This window comes from Oryx dammah, unplaced genomic scaffold (assembly GCF_014754425.2).
Source record: "Oryx dammah isolate SB20612 unplaced genomic scaffold, SCBI_Odam_1.1 HiC_scaffold_9, whole genome shotgun sequence".
In the NCBI taxonomy this organism is placed as follows: Eukaryota; Metazoa; Chordata; class Mammalia; order Artiodactyla; family Bovidae; genus Oryx; species Oryx dammah.
The window spans coordinates 23,541,690-23,564,887 of NW_024070193.1; the positions used below are offsets into that span (position 1 = coordinate 23,541,690).

The 23,198-nt window shown below is 39.9% G+C and overlaps 1 protein-coding gene across 3 annotated transcripts in view; it reads right to left on the reverse strand.

Annotated features, from left to right (window-relative positions):
* ADAMTS9 (ADAM metallopeptidase with thrombospondin type 1 motif 9) overlaps positions 1-23,198 on the reverse strand; it is a 163,438-nt gene that overhangs the window by 103,963 nt on the left and 36,277 nt on the right. For all 3 annotated transcript variants that reach the window (XM_040246586.1, XM_040246587.1, XM_040246585.1), the window contains exons 10-16: positions 22,066-22,207; positions 18,209-18,316; positions 11,959-12,104; positions 3,132-3,313; positions 2,906-3,042; positions 1,091-1,208; positions 747-842 (exon numbers count right to left, since the gene is read on the reverse strand). In XM_040246586.1, the coding sequence (XP_040102520.1) occupies positions 747-842; positions 1,091-1,208; positions 2,906-3,042; positions 3,132-3,313; positions 11,959-12,104; positions 18,209-18,316; positions 22,066-22,207 (929 nt within the window). The remainder of the gene's footprint in view (positions 1-746; positions 843-1,090; positions 1,209-2,905; positions 3,043-3,131; positions 3,314-11,958; positions 12,105-18,208; positions 18,317-22,065; positions 22,208-23,198) is intronic.

A 23,198-nucleotide genomic window follows, 5' to 3' on the forward strand; every position in this document is an offset into this window, starting at 1 on the left:
GTTGTGCTAAGTGACTAGCTCAATCCTTTTCTGTCACTATCCCAGTCCCCATGTCCTTTTTTTAAATTAAAAATGATTGGGTGAACTTCTTAATCATTTATGAAAGTTTACAAAATAATAAATTGAAGTGGAACTGGGATGAGCCACCAGCTTAAAAAAAAAAAAAAAAAAAAAGAACACAAAGTTCCTGGTGAGTTGTGGTTAGAAAACAGGAATAAATCTGAATTAATCATGACCCTGGCCATGGTGAGAGAAGGATGGAGAATCTATAGAATAGCAAGATGGGCCATGTTAGTAATGACCTAAGAAAAATATTGCCAGTATAGAACCTTTTGGAATGATCAAGCATAATGAAATATTGAATAAGTCCACCTGTGGTCTGCTATTGGTTAAGTAACACCTTTATGAAAACACTGGCATGTCAGTTACTCAAAGGACAGGTTTGTTTTTTTTTAATGACTCAAAGATAGCAATGATTTTATGCTAAACTTACAAGGCTAGTGTTTTCAAATTTTGATCTGGGGCATTTCTATTTCCTAAGATCTAGAGTCAATTTCTTGATATTGACTAGTGTAACTACACGACTCTTAAATCAATATACTGAGGGTATAATGTATGAAGGAACATAAAATAATGAGTTTCAAAATCAACGTCTTTTATGAAAATACATGAAATCTGAAAGCTCTCCACATGCTATAGGGAAAAGGAACCAGACTTCCTACAAAAGGCAGGGGCACCCATCTCACCTAAGTAGTTATCATCCTCTGATTTCCCTGAGAAACTGTGCTGCCGCACATCGATGTTGGTAGCACCAGCTGGAATTAGGACCACAACGTTGTAACCTGAAAAGAATCGAGCAGAAATTGAGCATTCCACAGACTGGTTCATTTTCTCTAAGCATGGCGTAAAGGGTGGCAACAAAGGAATGTATCAGAATTCTCACTGTTAGGCGTCTTATAGCCAGATGGGTAATATACCGTAACAAGACTGATTTTACGTTTTACACAAATATTTTATATATTACATGTGGTTAATAATGTTAACAGTTTGACTATTTTTCTTCTCACAGCTCTTAGGAACAAATTCTTACCATAATGTACTGTGTTAAATGTTCCTGCCACCGTTTTGCACGAAGAATTATCGCCACCACAAACCCCACATTTATCTCTCCGGGCTTTTGAGTTTAAAACATGATCGCATCCAGCTTGCTTTTAAAAAGAAAACAGTTGAAATACATGGTAAGTATTAGAGAGGTTATAAATTCTTAGGTAATGTGTTTCTTTGAAAGAGGGGCATTCAAAATGACATGAACTTAAAGTCTCTGTAAACTTTTAAGCATGGTGAACTCAAATAGTCCTTATCTTTGCTATGGGAAAATGTGGTCCTTGGACCAGCAGCCATGAGCATCCCAAATGATGTTGGGGATGCAGAATCTTAGGCCCCACCCAGATTCACTGAGTCAGTATATTTCCTGGCATGTAAGTAAGACCCTTAGGTGCTTCATCTAGAGATTAAAGTTTGAGAAGTGCTGGCCTACAAGTAAGTAAAGTAAATGTGAAAAACAGCTCACGAATGAAAACAACAACAACAAAAAAAAATTAAGGAGTGGCTGAGGGCTATCCTATTAAAGAGCTCACACCCCATCTTAAGGTAGCAGTCCCTGTCTAATCCAGGCTACTGCTGCCATGCAGAAACAGGAGAGTAGTGTTGACATTTCTCAATTTTCCAAGATATTGAAAATTTGATTTTATGTGAAATCCTCTATGTTTAAACACTGGCTATGAATGGAGGATTAAAGCATGACTGCAGGCTGCCAGGTTGAGGCTTCAGGTTCCAAGTGGCCTCTGCAGTGTCCTCCTATCTTAACGCAATGCAGCAGAGTAGACGAGAGTCTGCAAACATCAGTGGCAATCACCAGAAGACCAGGAGGTCAGAGTTCACATTCTCATCTATTTTGCTCCTTCGAATGAAGCAGTCTCTGAGGAGAAACTCCATGTTTTGCTCTAGCATGGAGTGACAAGGAAGTCCTCACTGTAGCTGTGGTCAGGAGTTGGGTGAAGCTCAGAGACTCTTCCACCAAATCCTACCAGTGAGGAGCTTCAATGTGCTCTGGACTGCTTGCAAGGAACAAATGCATCCTCCCAGAGCCTGGCTGTGTAAGAACTGATTTCTGACTGGTGAGAACAGAAAAATAGTGCCAAACCTCAAGAAATCAGTGCGTTGATGCTTTACTATCTGCCAGAAGTGTTATTCAATTTCTAAAACTTGCTGTCAGGAAGCTTTTGGGTTTAACCTTATGCACAATGGTTAAGGTAAAGAAGTTGTGTATAGTGTCAATTATAATTTCCTCACAGGAAAGTTTCTTGCAGGCCCCCACAGAGAGTGTCAGAAAAATGTAGGGCAGTGGTTCTCAAACTTTGGCATGCATCAGAATCACGTAGTGCTGGGAGGGACAAATTAGGAGTTTGGGATTAACAGATATACAGTACTGTATATAAAATACATAATCAATAAGGACCTACTATATAGCCCAAGCGCAGGGAACTATACTCAATGTTTTGTCACAACCAATAAGAGAAAAGAAAGGATATATATATATATATATATACACACACACATATATATGTATACACACAGATAAATATAATTGAATCACTGTGCCATACACCTGAAACTAGTACAATATTGTAAATCAATTACACTACAATTAAAACAAATCAAGCAAAATAAAACACAGAAAAAAAAGAGAATCAGATGGTGCTCAAGCTGGTCTGAAGACCCCACTTTGAGAACCACTGCCCTGGAGATAATGCACAGACACAAGCAGCTGCTATTGTATTGAGGAAGCTACACATCAGTTTGGCAGCAGGACAACATAGTGAAGAGAGCGCCATCTGGGACTCACCCGGCACAGGCCTTGGACGCAGATGTCATTGGTGTCCTGGCCACACGGCGTTCCATCTATCACTCTGTCACGGAGCTGATAGTAGGCTGTGCTCCCTGCCACCCTGCAGAACAGCTTGCAGCGGTCCTTCATCAAAACTAGACAGGAGAAACACCATGCGACGTGACTTTTGTGCCTGGACCCTGTGCCAGCCTGCAGCTGTGGGCACCTCCCCAGATGAACTTACTTCCACTGTATTTTGGGACCCAGCGCACGTTCGGATGCAGACCGTTGATGTTGAAATGCTTTCCATCAAAGTGAGCACACTGTTCGTCTCGGAAGTCTCGCTTCTGCTTGGGACACGGCTCTGTGTTGCAGGACTTAAATTTCATTCTGCGCCCTACACAATACTTGCCACCATTTCTGGGCCTGATGAAACGTAAAGAACACACAGGCTGTATTATACTGTATTTCTCTAATGTATTATAATATTGTATGTTATAATGTGGCTTCCTGTCTTGGAGGGAGGCAAATGTGAAGTGGTCAGTGCCAGTGGCCAGGACAAGGGCTCTGGGGGTCTGGGTTTGTACTCTGCCTTCAACATCATTAAGTGTTTAACCCTGGGCAAGTCACTGAATGCCTGCAAGCCTCAACCCTTCCATGTGTAGAATGGGAAAGCACCATTCTGATAAGGTAAGGCAGTTTTGAGGATAAAATGAGAGAGCATTTAACTTAAAAGTTTGAAATATAAAACCTGGGGTCTATCAGGTCATATTCTGTCCTCCATGCCCTGAACATCCACATTCCTTTAAAGACATAGAAGAAGAAAAGGTACAAATGAACACATGGAATGCTCCTGTCTACCTCTGTACCATGGTATTCTCATGGGTGACCATCCTAAAACTTGCCCCATTCCATTTCCACTTATTTCTTTCCCTCTTCTCTCTTTCTCTCTCTCTCCCTGTATGACTATTGTTTTTTGTTTTGTTTTACAAATAAGATGGGATAGGATGTGCTCATATTTCGACTAAACAATAGGAGAAGCAGGAGAGAGTGTACTCGTTTCATTAACTTGTGTGTGACAAGAGTGTGGAGGATGCCTTGCAAAGCACCACAGAACAATTTAATCTCAGCACGCAACCCCGCTCATGGATTTTCCAGATGTGACCCAGAGAGTAAATTATATAACCCATCTCCCAACGGTCAACAGCTTGCCAAGTGCATCACGGAAATGGGAAGATCACAGAATCAGAGGAAATCAGACTCACCCACCCACAGCTAGAGCAGCCTGGATACTATAGCTACTCTAAGGCACCTCTCAAACTGAAAGATTTCTACCTTTTGTCTTTAGAGTGAATCTTTCAGAGTAATTCAGACAACAAGTGTTGTGTTCCACCCCCCCCCCACCGCTTTGTTTTGTTTTTGTTAAACCAGGACTTGGGAAATGGGAACTATATACATGACCATAAGATACAGAATCAAGGGCAGTCTAGCAGAGCTGGGCTGCCGTCTATGGGGTCGCACGGAGTCGGACACAACTGAAGCGAATTAGCAGCAGCAGCAGAGGCTAAGAGTTGGATCTGGTTTCCTGTCTTGGCCCTAGCCTCACTCTGTGACTAGAGACAACGTTCGAGCCTCCCACAGATTCAGTTTTCCTCTTCTCTAAAATGAGTGCACATAGCAGATGCCTAAAAGTGTTAGCGACTCTGACGTCATATTTCAGCACAACCCAACCCAATCTGATCCGGCAGTTTGTTTGTTTGGAATATTGCATCTGAGCTATGATGTATGGGTGAGTCAGGTCTCATTGGCCTTGCTGAGTGCCTGAGTCTCAGGAAGGGCTTCCTGTCTATGATACTCTTATAAACATGTTCCCTCCACTGTGTAGAGGGAGGTAAGAGCGTGGGCTTTGCAGTCACAAGCTGGGCAACTTTGTGTGAGCTACCTGGCCTCTGTGAGCTTCGTTCTGCCCAAGTGAACAGAGATGATACTGTTCACCTGAAAGGCTTGTTATAAATGAAGAGTTCAATAAGGAGTATGGTAAGTATTCATTGTTATTTATCATGAAGGCTTTATCTAGGGATGCAAAACAGCACATAATCCAGCAACATCTATGTATGATCGTTTCCCCATTAAGCCCATGTGACTTACATCTGCCTTGTGTGCTTGACTAGCCTGTACTCACGCATATCTTGTGCAAGGGAAAGCCAGCTGAGGTACTTTTATACCAAGAGACAGAAGGTTCAGAGAAATTAAGAACTTTGCCCAAGGTAACACAGCTAACAAAAAAGCAGAGACCAGACTGAAATTCAAGCTTCCCAGATTCTCCCTCTCTGCTCTGTTTCATTACCCAGGAGCTACAGCCCAGAGTCCTGTCTTTTTCTTTGTTGGTACCATGTAGAGATGCAGTCTTGGTTTCCTGGATACCAAGTTCTTCTCTCAGTACCAAAGCAACCCGGTCTCATGCATAAAATATTACTGATGACACATGAATAACAGAGCAGGCTCAGATAGCTGTAAAATCTGTTTTTCCATTTATAAGGAAGATCCCCTTCAACTTTTTTCTCAACTTGAAACAAACTTCATGGAATTTTTTTTTTTTTTCATGTTTCAACTAACTACAGTGGATCCATCAGGTCATTTACCTGTTGAATGAAAGTAACTCATATTTCTTCCCTTTTGAAAATAATTTATTTTACAGTTGATTTTTTTCTTCCAATTCTCTTATATAAAAAGTGTTTTCTGACTCTTGAAATTGAACAAGAGCAGCAAACAGTTACCATTTGCAGGTGGCTTCCCGTTTCACATAGTAACACTGTCTACCTTTGCTTGCTCTGACCACTACCAAAAGAGCATTTTTAAATTTCTTTTTATAACTGACATTAAAAAAAATAAAGAACACATAGAAAACACTCCATGTATGAGGCACTATTGCTAAAGGTTATATACGGACCCTGGAAACAGGTTTGAACCCCAGCCCTGTTTCTTAACAATGGTGCAATCTTAGGCAAATCACTGAATCTCTCTAAGTCTTAGTTTCCCTATCCATAAAAGGGAGATGATGCTAATATCTACTTCATGGGGCTGAGTGAGGGTTTTATGGTTAATAGATTTGAAGCACTTGAACATGGCCACCCACACAGTAAATGTTAAGTTATTCCAAGTGTCTGTAACTATAGTCCATGGGCCAAATCCAGCCTACTGTCTGTTTTTATATGGTTAGTGAGCTAAGAATAGTTTTTAACACTCTAAAATGATTTAGAAATAAATAAAAAGAATATTTTGGATCACATAAAAATTATATGAAATTCAAATTTCCATGTCTATAAAAGTTCTGTTGGGATATAGCTACACCCACATGTTACATATTATCCATGTGTGTTTCTCAAGCTGTAGACAGCTGATGCACCCCAAATCTAAGATATTCACTATCTGGCCTTTTACAGAAAACATTTGCTGAGCCCTGAGCTGGTCTAGCATACAAGGCACCATGTCACTTGCCAAGATAGGTCACTGACTGTGCACAGCCATCCTGTGCAGTAGGTAGTGACATCCTTGTTTCTGAACCTTTGCTTGAACTGGGTTTAGAAATGTTAACTAACCTGGCAAGTTCCCATGCCAGTTAAGTGAGACACACTGGCTGAGAGACCAGGGCAGGCCTTCCTGACCCAAAGCCCATGACCTGGCCTCCCTCCCACAGTGCCGCTCTTGAGACAGGTCTCTTCCCATTTCAAAACTCATTCTATGACTTTATTTGCTTTTTGTGTGAAGGCAAATGGTATTTTATGAATGAGTGTAAATTTGCCCTTTAAAATATATAGCTTTAAAAAAATATCCTAGACGATAGGATCTCTACTGAATCTACATGGACTGTGTAATGGGGAGGGCTTCAGACAACTACATTTCATGGAAAAATTCTTGTTTTAATTTAATAATTTAGCTGAGTGGGAGTTTTATTCCCCCATAGGCAAATACTGAAAATTATAGGAAATATAACTTTAAAAATAGTATTAGTCACATTTTCCAACTACTAAAATCCTTTTAAAAATATTGTGTCTCAAACAGGGATAGAAAGAACTTAAGGAAATTGCTGATTAATTACTACGAAAGTAACTGTATTCAGCACAGGCAAGTTGAATCATATATACAAAGAAAATTCACAATGCTGCATGGCCAAAGCTTTGGGAGAATTTTGCAAAGATCATTGTAGGCATATTCTACCTATAAGGAAAGTTAAACTTTGGTCTGCCAATGGGTTTGAACAAAAATCTCAACATTTATGTTTACTTACAACAAATTAGGGTTAGCACTAGGAAGAAATTTCTAATGATACAACAGGCAGCATGAGAAGGTAAATGTGTTTTCTATATCTGGAGGGTTTTAAGAAGGGGTCTAATGACCAATTATGAGGAATGCTGAAAGACTATTCAAGGGTTAGATGGGATGGACCAAGGAGCCATACTAGCGATCATTAACAACTTTGTCAAATGGAATAGTCTATGGGACTGGATCTCTATACATTCATTAATGTTAATGGCTTTCCCACAGCAGCCGATTCTCAGTATTTCAAAAGATAGATCTTTCTGGACTCAGTATGGGGTTATGTCCTGATTAAACTCATTGTAATTTGAAGAATATCTTAAAAGTTGAAAATGCATTTAATTCACTTAACTTACTGAAGAGCCTGCCTTTAATATGTTCAGAACACTTATGTTAGCCTACAGTTGGGCAAAATCATCAAACATAAAGCTTACTTGATAATAAAGTACTGACTATCTCATAATGTATTGAATGCTATACTGAAAGTAAACAATAGAATGTTTATCTAGGTACGGAATGGTTAGAAGCATATTAGTTATTTACCCCTATGATCGCATGGCTGACTGGGAGGTACAGCGGATGCTGCTGCCCAGCATTATCCGAGCACCATACTGCATATCAGTGGCCTGACAAAAGACCAAAATTCAAAATCTAAAGCACTTTTTCTCTTCTGCATGTGCTCCTGCTCAGGTGTTAAGTCATGTCTGATTCTTTGTGACCTGCCAGGCTCCTCTGTCATGGGATTTTCCAGGCAAGAACACTGGATTCGGTTGCCACTTCCTTCTCCAGGGGATCTTCCCAGCTCAGGGATCAAACTCTCATCTCCTGTGTCTCTTGCATTAGCTGGTGGATTCTTTCCACTGAGCCACCTGGGAATCCTAGGGTATTGCTTTTGCACGATTGTAGAGAGATCTTAAGTCTAACCAACATAGGTTGGGGACCATCTATAAATTCATCCAACTCAATACCTCAAAAAAACTTCACAGCCAAATGAAAGACTAATTTTCTTAGGTGAAATATACATATGTTTATTATTCTATTTATGGAAGATTTCATAAGCTAGAGTCAAAGCCTAAATGGGAAATATGCAGTTTACAATCTTGTCTTTTTCTCAAATCTATGAGCTTATTCTTTAATTTGACCTACCAACTTAAAAGCAAAACAGAAGCATAAGAAGGAAATATTTTGCCTTTCTTTAAAAAAAAAAAATCTGCAGATTTTTTTAGTTTGATAGACCATAACAATTCTGTAATCCAGTTTGTTTTAGTCACCAGGAACCTCAGAGCCAAATTTAGAGCACAAAATAAGTATATGGCCCAATGGTCTGGTAATGCATCTTCTATATCTAAAGCTTTGTCTTGTTTTGGGACCCCAAGTTCTGTTTTTGGTGGTTCTGATTTAAAATTTCATCCTATGACATGTTTCTTATAGATCAGGTGACTGTGTAATTGTTTAATTCAGGACATTTTGAGAATTGAAAGGAGAGCTATCAATAACTTCTCCAGGATAACACATGTAAATGGGGACCATCCTTACAGACCAAAACACATGCCTATCTTATATGTAGGACATCAATCAAAAAAGGGACTAAAAAAGTAAAGCATGTAAAGACAAAACATTAGGGCTCCATTGTCATGATGGTGTACCAACTGGGACCAAAAACATTTTGGGGATATGAAATTAGAAAGGATATGCTTTCTAAAGTTTGCTCTTCTAGTATAGTGTAATTCCATGCACACGGCAAGGCTGCTTCCCTTTTTTAGCTTACATATATTTAAAGAAAAAAGTACATAGCTTAAAGTATCCAGATACTAAATAAATCTATTATTAAATCCCATGAATACAGTGAAAATAAAAGAACAATCCAGTGTTCTTGAGAGAGGCCTACCACAGATTCTAAAAATGGAGCTTCTCAGTATATTCTAAGGGCTTCTGAAACTGAGAAGAGCATTTTGCCAGCCAACGTGGGGGCCAGGAGTTCCGTTCTTTCAAACTTCTTGAGAATCAGGACAGCAGTCACTGGCACATTCTACATAACAAACCATCTGCTCTGCTAATTTCTCTGAACTAGCTTTTAAACTGATTTGGACCTGTTTTTCTCTTTTCAGTGTCCCTCTTTCTTGTCTAGCTGACTTCCCCAGCGCCATCGTAATCTCAGTTACGAGAGGCAGACTCCTTCCTTAGTAGTTCACAGGGACATCCCAAAGTACACATAACTTGGAGGAGTTTAATGAAATGATGTCAGTGCTGACACTCAACTAGGTGGGTTGTATTATTTTAAAACTTCCCATAGCAAACATCCAAGACAAGAACATCTAACTGAAGTCTTTAAAGATCAGTTCCTAACTTTTGAAGGCGAGGATCTCTGCTTCGCTTTGAAGCTCAAGATCTTTCCCTGCTGAGATCTTTACACTGGGTGCTTTTCTTTGCCTGGCCCATTCCAGTTACGGTGTGATTTATCTCTTTCCACACTACTTTTAGAATTGCTCTAACACTATAAAAACAAAACAAACACACACAAAAACAAAAAACCCACTTCTTTTGAATGGAATATTCTTGAGTCAAAATGTTAAAAGTACCTACTATCTGCAATATCCACACTCCCATGATTAATAGCTTATTATGATAATAACAGGGCTTCTCTGGTGGCTCAGTGGTAAAGGATCTGCCCGCCAAAGCAGGAGATGCAGGTTCAATTCCTGGGTGGGGAAGGTCCCCTGGAGAAGGTAATGGCAGCCCACTCCAGTATTCTTGCCTGGAGAATCCCATGGACAGAGCCTGGCGGGCTACAGTCCATGGGGTCACAAAGGAGTCAGAAATGACTCAGTGTCTAAAACAACAGCAACAACAACATGATAGAAACAATTTGCTTCAATGTAGCCAAATGTTTTAAATTTTTAAAAAATTCATCATATTTGCTGCTAGCTTAAAATGTTCTGTTTTAAAACTTCAACAATATAAGCAGCTAAGATTACATAGCCAATTGATTTTTAACAAGCAAGTTGTGGAACAATATATATAGGATGACCCATATTTTATGTTATGTGATACTTATTTTATGTAATACATATTAGATTGATAATCTTTCAAATTATTTTTTAGTGGTTATTTCTAGTGGGGAGTACCGGAGTAGGAATAATAATGACAGTAAGTTTTTATATCATACACTTTTGTATCTGATTTTTTTGAAAACACCTACTATATTTACACTGTAAATTTTTTTAAACTTTTAATTTTGTATTGAGGTATCACTGATTAACAATATTGTGATAGTTTCAGGTGAACAGCAGAGGGACTCAGCCATGCATATACATATGTCTATTCTCTACATTATTATTTTAAAAGCTAATACTAAACATAGACTTTATGGGAAAATCTAATGTATATTAGTTTATATACATAGCTACAGGGTTAGTTTTACAGATCAGAGTCTTTATCTTATAGACTTGTCCTTAAACATTTACATTACGTGGATATGAAACAATCTTGGACTATGAACAAAAATAAATTAAAATAAATTGATCGCCATCTGTGATTTGGACTATACAGAGTGTTTATGTGACCAGGGCTTGCAATGACAGGCTAAAGCTATATTCTTTTTTGTGTACACAATTCAGATTTTCATTATTAAAAAATGGCACCTTTGTCAACAGGAGGCCCTTTTCCTACTCAGGGAGAATCAGCTGGCCTGAGTAGCTATTACTATGTCAGGACTTCAGGGTTAGACTCTGCAGTAAAACCTAGTCTACTGCACTAGCCCACTTTGCTCCTCAACCTGCTTGCTTCTCTCTCCTATCCAGTCTGTTATCCCTAATATAGGCTGTTAAAAATTAAAGAGTACTGCTGAGCCAAACCGTTTTGCATAATCCCAAAGCAGCTGGTTCTTAAAGATGGTTGTGAGTCTGCATATCTAAAAACTAACCTGGGACGACCTCTTGGGCTATATAGCTTTGACGGTAATAAAAGCATGTATTATTTTCTGTTCCTTTAAGCTTTATACATCTTAGAACCAGACAAAATTTGATATTACTCCTTATAATGAAGATAGCAACTTTTAAAATCCGCTTATAAATAGCCTCTCCCCAAAAACACGTCTATCATAATGAGATGCTGGGGGAAAAGCCTGTGGACTTTATTTGAACATGTAAGTTTCAACAAGGTTTGGCTGGTAGAGACCACTACGGTCACTCGCTGAGAATCACCCTGAAAAGCGGTTGTAGGATGGGACCTCAAGAGTGAGGGAAAAAATAAGTTTGATTCAAAAGTAAATCCTGACTTAGGCTTCCAGGTCCCTTGGGGTTCACTAATGCCACTTTGGGGGTCTGTGTGCCCTTTTTAGCATTTCAGTTACTAAGTAGAAAGTTAACATTTATCTACAATCTGGGTGGACATGTCCAATTTCTTTGTTTCCTAATGAACATCTACTTGTTTGCTTTATTAGCATGCTACCCCAGCCCTTGGTGGGGGGTGGGGGCCGGTGAGGTGGGGGGTGGGGGCCAGTGAGACATTCCTGAATGTCAAAGCAACACAAAGCATCTACCATTTAACATATAAAGCTTTTAAAATAAAGGGTCACAGTGGAAAAATAATACAGAGGGATAGAGCATAGATACCATTGGTTTGGGCAGTCCTAGAAGTCCCCTCACTTTATAATTTGGAAAGAGCTCTTCACTTGCCTCAATTTAAATGACTTCCTCTAGGAATTTTCCACCCCTACCGCCCCAGTAGTAAGAGCGATGAGCTCGTGGACTTACTCTGGTCTGTTGCACTCGCGAATGGCTGTTTTGATGCCCCCTCCACATGTTCTTGAGCAGGTTCCAAAGTGACTCCAACTTCCCCAGGATCCATCAGTCACAGGGACCTCCATTTCTTTGGGAACACAAAATCCAAACTTGCAGTGCTGTATTTAATAAGGGGAACAGTGAGGGAGAGCTCGGTGCTTGAGGTATTGCAGGACCCGCTGTCCTTTTAAATATACCGTACTATCATTGTTTTCCATGTGCTGGTTTGAAATGCTGCAATTTAATTATCTCTGTGAGTAATGGAAATGGTAGGGATTTTAACCTCTTAGTGATTTTAGGCTGTGTCTTCATTTACAACTGGCTTGAATAAAACTGACCAATGAGTGGCTGGCTCCAGGCCGGCAGGGAAAGTCCAACTGCCAGCCTCGAAGCCCTCAATTAGTCTACTTGGAAAAATGAGGCGTGGAAATGGGCTGTCTACTGGTTGTAGACAGGGTTGAAATGAGTTATTGGATTTGCATCGTGCATCTCCATTAACCAGGCCTAGAGATGTTGTGAGTCTGGTAAAATATAATGCTTTACGGTTCCTCACGGATTTGAAAACCCAATTTTAATTAAATGGGAGAAGGGGGAAAAAAGCTAGTTACAAGATTACTATAAACTCACTCTAGCAGAAGATGAGACTAAAGCAAAAATGGACACATTACAGGGAGCCCTAAACTTTATTACTTTTGGGTTGCTAATGGTTTCAGATTCTTCAGGCTGGAGCAGGAAGAAGGCCCTGATGCTTTAAAGTAAAACAAAGTAAAACTCCCCAGCAGGACAAGGGAGTGGAGAAGCCCATTTCAACCCTCTGCCATTGTTGGGGTGTGAGGCCCTGACAAGAAGCTGAGGTCACTGAGCAACGCACAAAGGAAGAGGGGCAGCAGGAGAGTGACACCCCGCCGCTTGCTCAGATCTCTGAAGCGGAGCTGGTGGTGGCCACTGTGATTTATCTGCAGGGAGGACTCAGGTTAGAAGCAGAGTCAGGCGGTGGGGGAGTGCGTGGGGAAACGGGACAGATAAGAGACTGGTGAAGCCCCAGTCAGTGGCCAGTCCCAGCAAAAGCCTGGCACACAATTATTTAAAAGAGCACAGTTAGGCTTTCTCTACTCTGCCCTTATGCCTTCTTATAATTATCCTCTTGAGTAACTGGGGCCACATCCCTCCCTCTGGGCTGTTTGGCTGAGGCTTAAAAGGTTCGGCATCCAAAGACTCCTGGACAACTCTGTACCCGAGAAATGTGGGCAGAGGCAGAAGTGACCACATCACTCCCCAAAATTATTTTACAGTTTTCTTTATAGCAATCTTGAACATTCCTTGGAATCTATGCACATAAAAATCAGTGAGACAAGTGGGACGGGACATGGGTAAACCTATGGCTCATTCATGTTGATGTTTGGTAGAAACCAATGAAATACTGTGAAGCAAATATCCCTCAATTAAAAATTTTAAAAAATCAATGAGAGAGGCAGCCTGGTGTACTATACAGCACCACTATCTAATAACATAACTTGTGCCACACATATAATTTAAGAAATTCTAGTAGCCACATTAAAACAAGTAAAAAGAACACTGAAATTAACTTTAATATCTTTTACTTAGCTCAAAATATCCAAGACATTATTATTTTTCCATATAATCAACATAAAATTATAACTAAGGTTTTCTTCCCACACTTTTTTTCATGCTAGGTCTTTAACACGTGGTATATATTTTCATTTTAGCACATTTCAGTTCAGAATGACATTTCAAATGCTCGCTAATCATATGTGGCTAGTGGCTGCCCTATTGGACAGAGCAGATCTTAAGGGGACATAGCTTAGCAGGCAAACGGTCTGGTGGTGTGGGGTGGCCACTCTACAAATTAATTGTGACCTCGGATGAATCACTGAACTCTAATTCCATAGCTGAAAAATGAGAACCTATCTGCCAAAGTTGTTTTGAGTTTAACATGAGACAATGTATGGAAAGCATCTAATATACAGCTGAGGACACAGGAGATCCAACTTGAAAAAGGTTTGTAGTAATAAGAGCAAATATTTACATTTAATAGCACTTAATAGTTGCTAGGCACTCAATAATAATACTACATATACATAATACTACTCTAAGTATTATGTATGTATTAACTTACTTAATCCTCATAGCATACTATGAAATAGGTATTGCTGTTACCCCATTTTTACAGAAAAGAAAACAGAGGCACAGGGGGGTTAATGTCAAACATCTGTTAAGGAGCTGAGCTAATACTGAAACATAGACAATCTGGCTCCAGAGTACACACTGTTAACTGTGATATATGCTGTCCTTCTACTGTTAGCAAATGGGAACAATTTTTGATATCTTAAACAGACTGAGATTTAAAAGCAAGATTAATGAGATGGTGAGGTGAGGCTGACACTCTGAGGTGTCTACCCATTATCATTCTGTTCTTCATCCTTCTTAACAATCTACATTTCCCTGGATTCTTGTATAGGTAGAAATGATCAAAGAAATGTTAGCAGAATTCATTGGATAAGATTCCTGGGATGGTCCTTTTGCCTCTTTGCACCTTGTCCTTTGGTTTCATTCTGCCTGGGACTCAGAGTCAATGGCTGGAGCTATAGCAGCTATTTTGTGACGTTGAGGATGATGGCTATTTGCATATGATAGTAGAACAGAAAGCAATTAGAAGCCTGTGTCTCTTATTTTGTACACCTACCATGGCAGCTCCATGATGACCTGCTTACATCTGACTAGTTTTTGCGTGTGTGTGTGTGTGTCGGAAAAAAAGCCAATTTTCTTATACTACTACAATTCAATCAGACCTGAACAAAATTCTTAATTAATATACAATTGAGGTTACAGCCAATGCCCAAATTCAGCCCTCAAATCTTGATATCAAATACACATTTTATAAATTCTACAAACTAAAGAGAACATTCCTATGGCTAGTCATGGACTCTCATATGAGAAGTTGTTTGGAAATATATTTTTTTTTCCTCACAACACTTCAGTCTTTAGTCTGTTGGCCTCTCTATTCTATAGACTCTACCTTCACACAAGAATAATATTCTTCAAAGTGACCATAATTCTCATTAAGTATTACCATAAACCAGAGCAGAATAAGGGCATAGGTTAGTTAACAATGGATTAAAATGTCCTTATAGGGTCCCTTCTTAAAAGAAAACCTAAATAAAACTTGTCTGCAACTTAAATATTTCTTACTGATAGGACCACTGATGGGGGTTCAAAGGGAAGGGAGAACCTCAGAGGAAGAGAGAAGAACCTGAGGTGAAAGAGGCTGGAAGTGGGGACTGTTTGGCAAACATGTATCAAGTTAATCTATTTTACCAAGAAACTAAACAAACAGTAATTATATACTAGAAAAACCATTACATCGTAACAAAGCATTAAGCAACTGGTGGAGCTGGAGCCAAAACAAAAGCACCCAGAATCATTTAAATGATATTTTACATAAATGTTTTTCTAAAGAGACTGGAAGAAGGACTTGGAGGTCAATTTTGTCCCAAAGAAGCTTAAAATACAAGAGTTTCAAACCTCAGATTTACAAACAGGGTTAAAATGAAAATGTTAATGGACTTAACAAGAGAATGGAAAAAATAAAGGGACATGAGAGAGTCATTCATCAAAATAACATTGTGTCAGCAGTCCAAGACAGATTACTGCTGAGGGAGCAGGGCAGACAGAAGAGAAAGGAAAAAAATTTAACCTAGCAGCAAAGGGAGTTAGAATTTGCTAGAGAAAAGGATAAGGTTTTACTGCCAATTTGATGAAAACAAAACAGAATGGAGAAACACAGAACATTTGTGCAAACATATTCACCATCTTATTTGTAAAATGCATAAATGCTCTTCTGGGAAATAAACACACAAACAGCCATGTCTTTAATATAAGCTATTAGACTTAGCCACTTTACTAAAAGAAACTAAAAATGTACCCATCATGTTCTCTGCATAGCTGCTTTTCTGAAAGTGTTCAGAGTCTGCCTTTTGGAATGCCTTGAAGTCTCCTCCTGAACAAATGCTTACAAGGTACATGTTTTTTTGAAAGATCTCCCCAAATCCCCCATTTATCAGGTATGAGATTATACTATAATCTTTTATCTTCTGCTACTGTTATAAAAACAGAAGATTAGAAAAAGACAAAATAGACATCTTCTCAAGTACTACATGGAGCTTGGTAGCCTGTACATGACTATTTTACTAAATACAATTCATGTCATCATATGATTGACAGTTCTTTGTTAAGGTTTTTCCATCAGTAATATGTATCAGATTTAGACATAATAGGTGGATATATTAGATTGACTAAGAACCATGACACAATACCAGTGATATCTTTGAGCTCAAACAGACTCAATTTAAATGAATAGTTGGCTGGTTCCAACTCAGATCAACTAAGTTGTCAACCATGTCTACTGTCATCTCCCATCAACTGATAGCAGCTGTATGGGTGACCACATATAGAAGGACGCTGAAGCTACATCTTCATTGAGGAAGAACGAGTGAATTCTGATGGCTGACGTGGAAGCCTGGGAACCATATTTCCACTCAAATCTAAGACTCTTTGGCCATCAACAACACACTGAGTTAAATGTTTTGCAAAAAGTGAAAGGTTCACTCTGCCCAAGTATATATATTTCTTTCTAAGTGAGTGAAAGTGGCGGTGCAAAAGTTGTTATGCTAATGTCCTTACAAAGTTTTGTTAGGCTGCTCTTGGAGAAAGCTGTATTCTCAAATGCTGAGGTCCTAGCTGTAGAGAAGTGAGACCAGAGCTAACAGAGTAACCAAGCTAGGTCAAGTACAAAATCATCTTCATTGCAACTTTATAAAACCACTCTAATAAAATTTTAAAAAATTGAAATTACTCTAAGAAATGAGTGGATAAGCTATTAGTTCTCCTGCTTGACCATAGAGACTTCAAGAGCTTGGTGAGCTTGAGTTATAGCCACACCCTGCAGTTGCGGAGCCTGCGGCCCCTTCAGACACAGAAAGCAAAGAAGAGAAATGGGGAGGGAGGGAGGGGTGTGTGTGAGGACTCCTCCCAGAGTGAGGCTGAATGACCTTGGGCAAGTCAGACTCTTGAGAGTCCCTTGGACTGCAAGGAGATCAAACCTGTCAGTCCTAAAGGAAACCAGTCCTGAATATTGGTGACGGACAGGGAAATCTGGCATGCTGCAGTCCATGGGAGTCCCAAAGAGATGAACATGACTGAGCGACTGAACTGAACTGAAGTCACTTCTCCTTTATGTTCCCTATCTATAAAATCAGGGATGGGATAGGTAAGTTCCTCATCTCCGAGAACCACATGTTTCCATGAAAACACTGGGAGCTACTGATTCCTAAAATGGAAAAACAGAAAATCAGATGAGAACAAAATAATAAAAGTCAGTAAAGTGGACGATGAGAGAAGTGAGGAGAAAGGAAAAAACTTAAGTAAGGATGACATGAGACTCAGATATAGTACAGGGATTGCATCACAGCGAAGTGATAGAATACCATTTTCTTTATGAATTTAAAAATCAGGTTCATATCTAAAACTTTTGGTAAGTAAATCTTTAACATACTACCCTTTTTTTTCTTAAAAGATAGACACCAGGTGCAAAATGTTACATTAATAATACTTGTAGTTGTTGGGATGTTGTTATCACTAGGCTATACAAGAAGCAGATTTTGTTTGGTTACTAACAAATAAATGGGAACTATTATAACTAACTCAGAATTTGGATTTGCAAATAACCCGGGTGACATCACAGCTCCATTAAGTGATCAATACTGCCTGGGAAAAGCCTAGTATGCAAGTAGTGAACACAGTAAGTCTTTCTGTATTTTCTTGAATTTAAGATATTCCAACAACTTAACAGCCTTTTCCACTGCCACTCTAAGAGAGAGAGAGAGAGAGAAAAGATATGGACCTCACATTAAATGTTCCCATAAATTGAAAAGCACATTGGAATTTCAAAAACATTAAAATGAGAAAAATATGTCTAATAAATTGAGGAAATAATGATAGCTATGTCTCTTGTGTCAGTATTAGGCTGTAAGGTAAGTTTGCACAATTTTCAAGAGCAAAGTTGAACCTCCTACCTCAAAAAAGTATTATGCATGCTGAAACACACTGCGTTATCTTATGTTCTCAACAATGGTAACTGAGCCTACAGCCCAGATCTTGCCCACATCTGCCCCAAGACAGAAGAACAGATCGGGGCATTACTTGCCTTTCCAGGCTCATCACACTCGGTCCCATCAGCCCAGGGCGTGTGCTGAGTTCGGCAGCCTTTGTGCGCTCCATCCACATTATTGCACCAGAGCCGTCTACACTGCATCTGCACAATTCAGTTGAAGACAATTCAGTGACAATGTGATTCAGTGACATCAAGCAAGGCAAGGGCTGCTTTCAACAAACGTTTTGCCGCTGATGTAGAGTATAGGTTAGAGAGGGGTTTTTTTTTCTTGATCTGATAAATGATAAAATATTCCAATGGATACAGAGAGCAGCCCACAAGACACACTTCTATGCCCGGTAGGGTTTGCAGGGATGTCAGAGGGGAACTACTGTGCAACAGGAACATACAAGATGCCATTTGGTCCTAGTAATGTCTCCCCAAATTATAGATGAGGAAACTGAAGCTGGCAGAACAAAGGGCAGGTCAGTATCACAATGGAAATTTATGATGTGAGTTTAGGTTTGCAATGAGCTATGATTGGCAAATAGATAGGGAAATAGTGGAAACAGTGGCTGACTTTATTTTTCTGGGCTTCAAAATCACTGCAGATGGTGATTGCAGCCGTGAAATTTAAAGACGCTTACTCCTTGGAAGGAAAGTTATGACCAGCCTAGACAGCATATTAAAAAGCAGAGATATTACTTTGCCAACAAAGGTCCATCTAGTCAAGGCTATGGTTTTTCCAGTGGTCATGTATGGATATGAGAGTTGGACTATAAAGAAAGCTGAGCACCCAAGAACTGATGCTCTTGAACTGTGGTGTTGGAGAAGACTCTTGAGAGTCCCTTGGATGGCAAGGAAATCCAATCAGTCCATCCTAAAGGAGATCAGTCCTAGGTGTTCATTGGAAGAACTGATGTTGAAGCTGAAACTCCAGTACTTTAGCCACATGATGCAAAGAGCTGACTCACTGGAAAAGACCCTGATGCAGGGAAAGATTGAAGGCAGGAGAAGGGGATGGCAGAGGATGAGATGGCTGGATGGCATCACCGACTTGATGGACATGGGTTTGGGTGGACTCCGGGAGTCGGTGATAGACAGGGAGGCCTGGCACGCTGCAGTTCATGGGGTCACAAAGAGTCGGACATGACTGAGCAACTGAACTGATGATTGGAGAGTAGGTTTTGATTTCTGTTGTGATTAGTTTTGGTTTGACTTGATGTTAAAACTGGTATTTTTTCCTACTAAGCCATACATATTATGTCAGAAGAAAGAAGGGACAAAATATCAGTAATATTGCAGGCATATAAAAAATATGAACAATAACATAATGGATACCCATATGTCCACCTCCCAAATTAAGAAAGAAGACACTTCATGGGCCCAGCCTTGCACACTCATTCTCAATCCCAATCCCTTCTCTTTCTCCACATAGGTAACCATTGTTCTAGTGATGCTCACCGTCTCACCATTCCCATTGCTTTTACTGTGTGTGTGTACATGTGCTCAGTCATGTCCCACTTTGCGACACCATGGACTGAGTCTGCCAGGCTTCCCTGTCCGTGGGATTTTCGAGGAAAGAATACTGGAGTGGGCTGCCATTTTCTCCTCCAGGGGAATCTCCTCACTGAGGGACCAAACCCATATCTCCTGCATTGGTAGGTAGATTTTTCACCACTGAGCCACCTGGGAAGCCCACTGCTTTTACTACAAATGTTTAAATATCTACCCATAATGCACAATACTTTGGCTGTAAACAAACAATGCTATTCGCTATTTCAGAACATACAGAGGCATCCTACAATTTGCTATTTGTTTCCTCTATGCACTGTGATTTTTAGAGTCATCCAAGTTGATATATTTAGCTCTATTTCAGGCCATACAATTTTTTTTTTCTTGTAGTGTAGCTTGTTTTATTTATGCCACAAATATTTCAAAGAAATTACAAAATACTCAAATGGAGAGAACACAGAAACCACAATTTTTAGGTGTCTACTCTGTTTACACTGTGTAATCTCAAGGCAAACTACTCATATATACATTTAGCTTCAAGACACATATAAATGTAGCAAATCAGAATGTACCCTGCTCTGCCACAGTGAAGTGAAGCACAACTCTTGAGGACAGTGAACAAGATACACGCAAAACGTGGAAGAGCAAAACTCAACTCCAAAGCAAGGTAGGAAACCAAGGAGTTGGACTTCAAATACACTGCAGAGGCCCAGGGTCTCCTACACAACCTGAAGCTGACCAGGTGGGCTTTTCAGGTTGTGGGTTTCCACATGGAAGAATCCCAGTGCTTCACCTGGGGACAAGGGGAGAAAACCAAACTCTAACGAGAAAATGCCTTCAGACAGTTTTCAAGTACAGACTTCAAAGTACTTCACTCTCTTCTCTGGAAACGTAGACGATAGAGAGAGGACATGAAGAAGGTTTAACTGAACGGTAGGCATCATGGAGTCGCAAAGAGTCAGATACAACTGAGTGAATGAGCACACACACACAGGCATCATGTCCTACCCAAAGGGAGAAGACGAAGGGCAGGCAGGAGCAGGGCATCTGTGTAGGAGCTGGGAACATCAGGAGCGCCCGGCAGGAAGGGGCCTGGCTCAGAGATGAAAGGTCTGCAGCGAGAGCCTGCCCAGGTGTCATGTCACTAGCCCCAGGAACACAAATGTCCTTAGCCAAAAAAATAACTGTTCCCATGATGATGAGAATAAACCACAGTCACAGAAGAAAAATTCAGAAGGTACTGTTTTTTTGTTTAATAGAAAAAAAAGTTTTAAATTACCCAGTCTTTTCTGAAGCTCTTCTCCCCCTTTTACATTGAAAAAATACTCAGTAAAATAATTCTTTATCCTGGTATTTTAATTTAAAACTATAGCTGGAGCATGTTCCCATATATAGTCTCTTTTGAATTTTTGTATAATAATATTCCATTAAATGAAGACGGTGCAGTGGTCAAGAATCTGCCTGTCAGTGCAGGGGATACAAGAGGCTCGGGTTCAGTCCCTGGGTTAGGAAGATGCCCTGGAGGAGGAAATGTCAATCCACTCCAGTATTCTTGCCTGAGATATCCATGGACAGAGGAGCCTGATGGGTTCACAGTCCACAGGGTCCCAAAGAGTCGGACGTAACTGAGCAACTGAGCAAGCACACACATAAGTTTGCTTAACCTTTCTATTCTTGTGCTTGTAGGTCACTCTTAATGCTTGCTATCATGAATAACAGAGAAATGAATATAATCATGGATACATTTTACAAAAAATATTTTGTTATTTCCATGGAATCACTATTCACCAGCTATCTCTGAACCTCTCCCAGAAAAACACCCAAAGGAATAGAATGGGGCATCCCAAAGAAGAACAGTTCTGCTAAGCCTTTTGTTAACCACTGGATCATATCATTGGTCCAAATGTTCATAACACATACATCAAAGAATCACACACTTGCCAGTTGAGCTACCACCAGAAATGATTTCAAGCCCCAGGCAGTCATAGGACATGGTCTTGACAAGCTAAAACAGGGAAACAGTTTTGTCTCATGAGTTACTGAATCTAGAAGAGTCCCTATAATAAAAGTGTTCTGGACAAGCTGGTGGGAAGAAAAGGAGACAGAGAGAAAAAAGGGCTGAGCTCTGTCATTACCAGCTCTGTTACTTTGTCGCCCACTGAGTCTCACTTACCCACTTACAAAATAAAAACCATAATGGTATCTTCCTTTTGGGCTGAGAGTGAAATGAAACATATTTACTGTTTATCCCCATCATCATCATTACTATTACTCTTAATAGTCAATGGACCACTCAATGAGTGGTATATGTTAGCATGAGAATCCAATGGAAAACCATGAATAAAAAAAAGTTCACAATCTAGTTATGGGGGTAGATAGAGACCCAAGACACTTACCATATATGGGCACACCTGAGAACCTGGTCCAAAAATCAATTCACATTGTTTATTCACGTTGTAGAGGAGGCCTGGCAGTTGATGAGGCAAAGGATAGGGTCTGTATTCAGGTTCGTTAAGCAAACATTCACCGTAACCAGTGCTGTGGGAAGCAGAAAAATGCAGGTGGTAAGGGCAGTGATAAGATGTGACTGTCAGAGTCTCCAGAAGACAGTGCAGGTCATTCTGTCATGTTAGCGGTAGCAAAGACTGTTCTTTTGTTGTTTTGCTTTTGCTCTATTCTTTTCATCCAAACTTGAGTCCAGAAGCTGAAGCCCTACTTTTTGGTGTATACTCGCTTTGGAACCACTGGCTACACATACAACATGCATGCATGCACGAATGCTCACTCACTTCAGTTGTGTCCGACTCTTTGTGACGCTATGGACTGTAGTTCCCCAGGCTCATCAGTCCCTGAGACTCTCCAGGCAAGAAGACTGGAGTAAGCTGCCATTTCCTTCTCCACGTATACAACCAGGGGGAAATGTATACTTGCTTCAGCCTTTATCACATCTCAGGGCAATTACTCTAAAATGTTTATTTTTTGTCATCTTTTCCAATGGAGTATAAGCTTCTTAGGGGTAAAAGCTTGTTTTGGGTGAAAAAAGTTTGTTTTTCACCCAAATATGGGATCCTGTCCATAGCAATCCGTGTTTAGTAAATACTGGCTGATTGAATGGGTAAGTGAATAAATGACTACAGTAAGAAACACTTTAGATCATCTGGTTGAAAAAACAAAAACAAATACCCCAGCAACCTGCCAGTTCTTCCATGTTTCTGCAAACACATCTTCTGGAAAATTCACACTCAGTGTGTTCTGATTAACAAGCCCCCTCTTCCCTGTGGCTGGGGAAATATACACCCAGTGACCTTGGGATAATCACTTAACCTTCTGTACATCTGGGAGAGAAGAGCAATAAATCTGTGACACAAGGATATTGTATAAAGTAATTGTATCCTTGAGCATCCTGGTGGGAAACTTAAAAGCAAAAAAGGAGAAAGAGGGAAGGAGATAAAGAGAGACAGAGAGAGGATGTTTTTAATTCAACAACATGGAGGTCTGTGCAATTTTCATTCACCCTGTAATGTTCTTT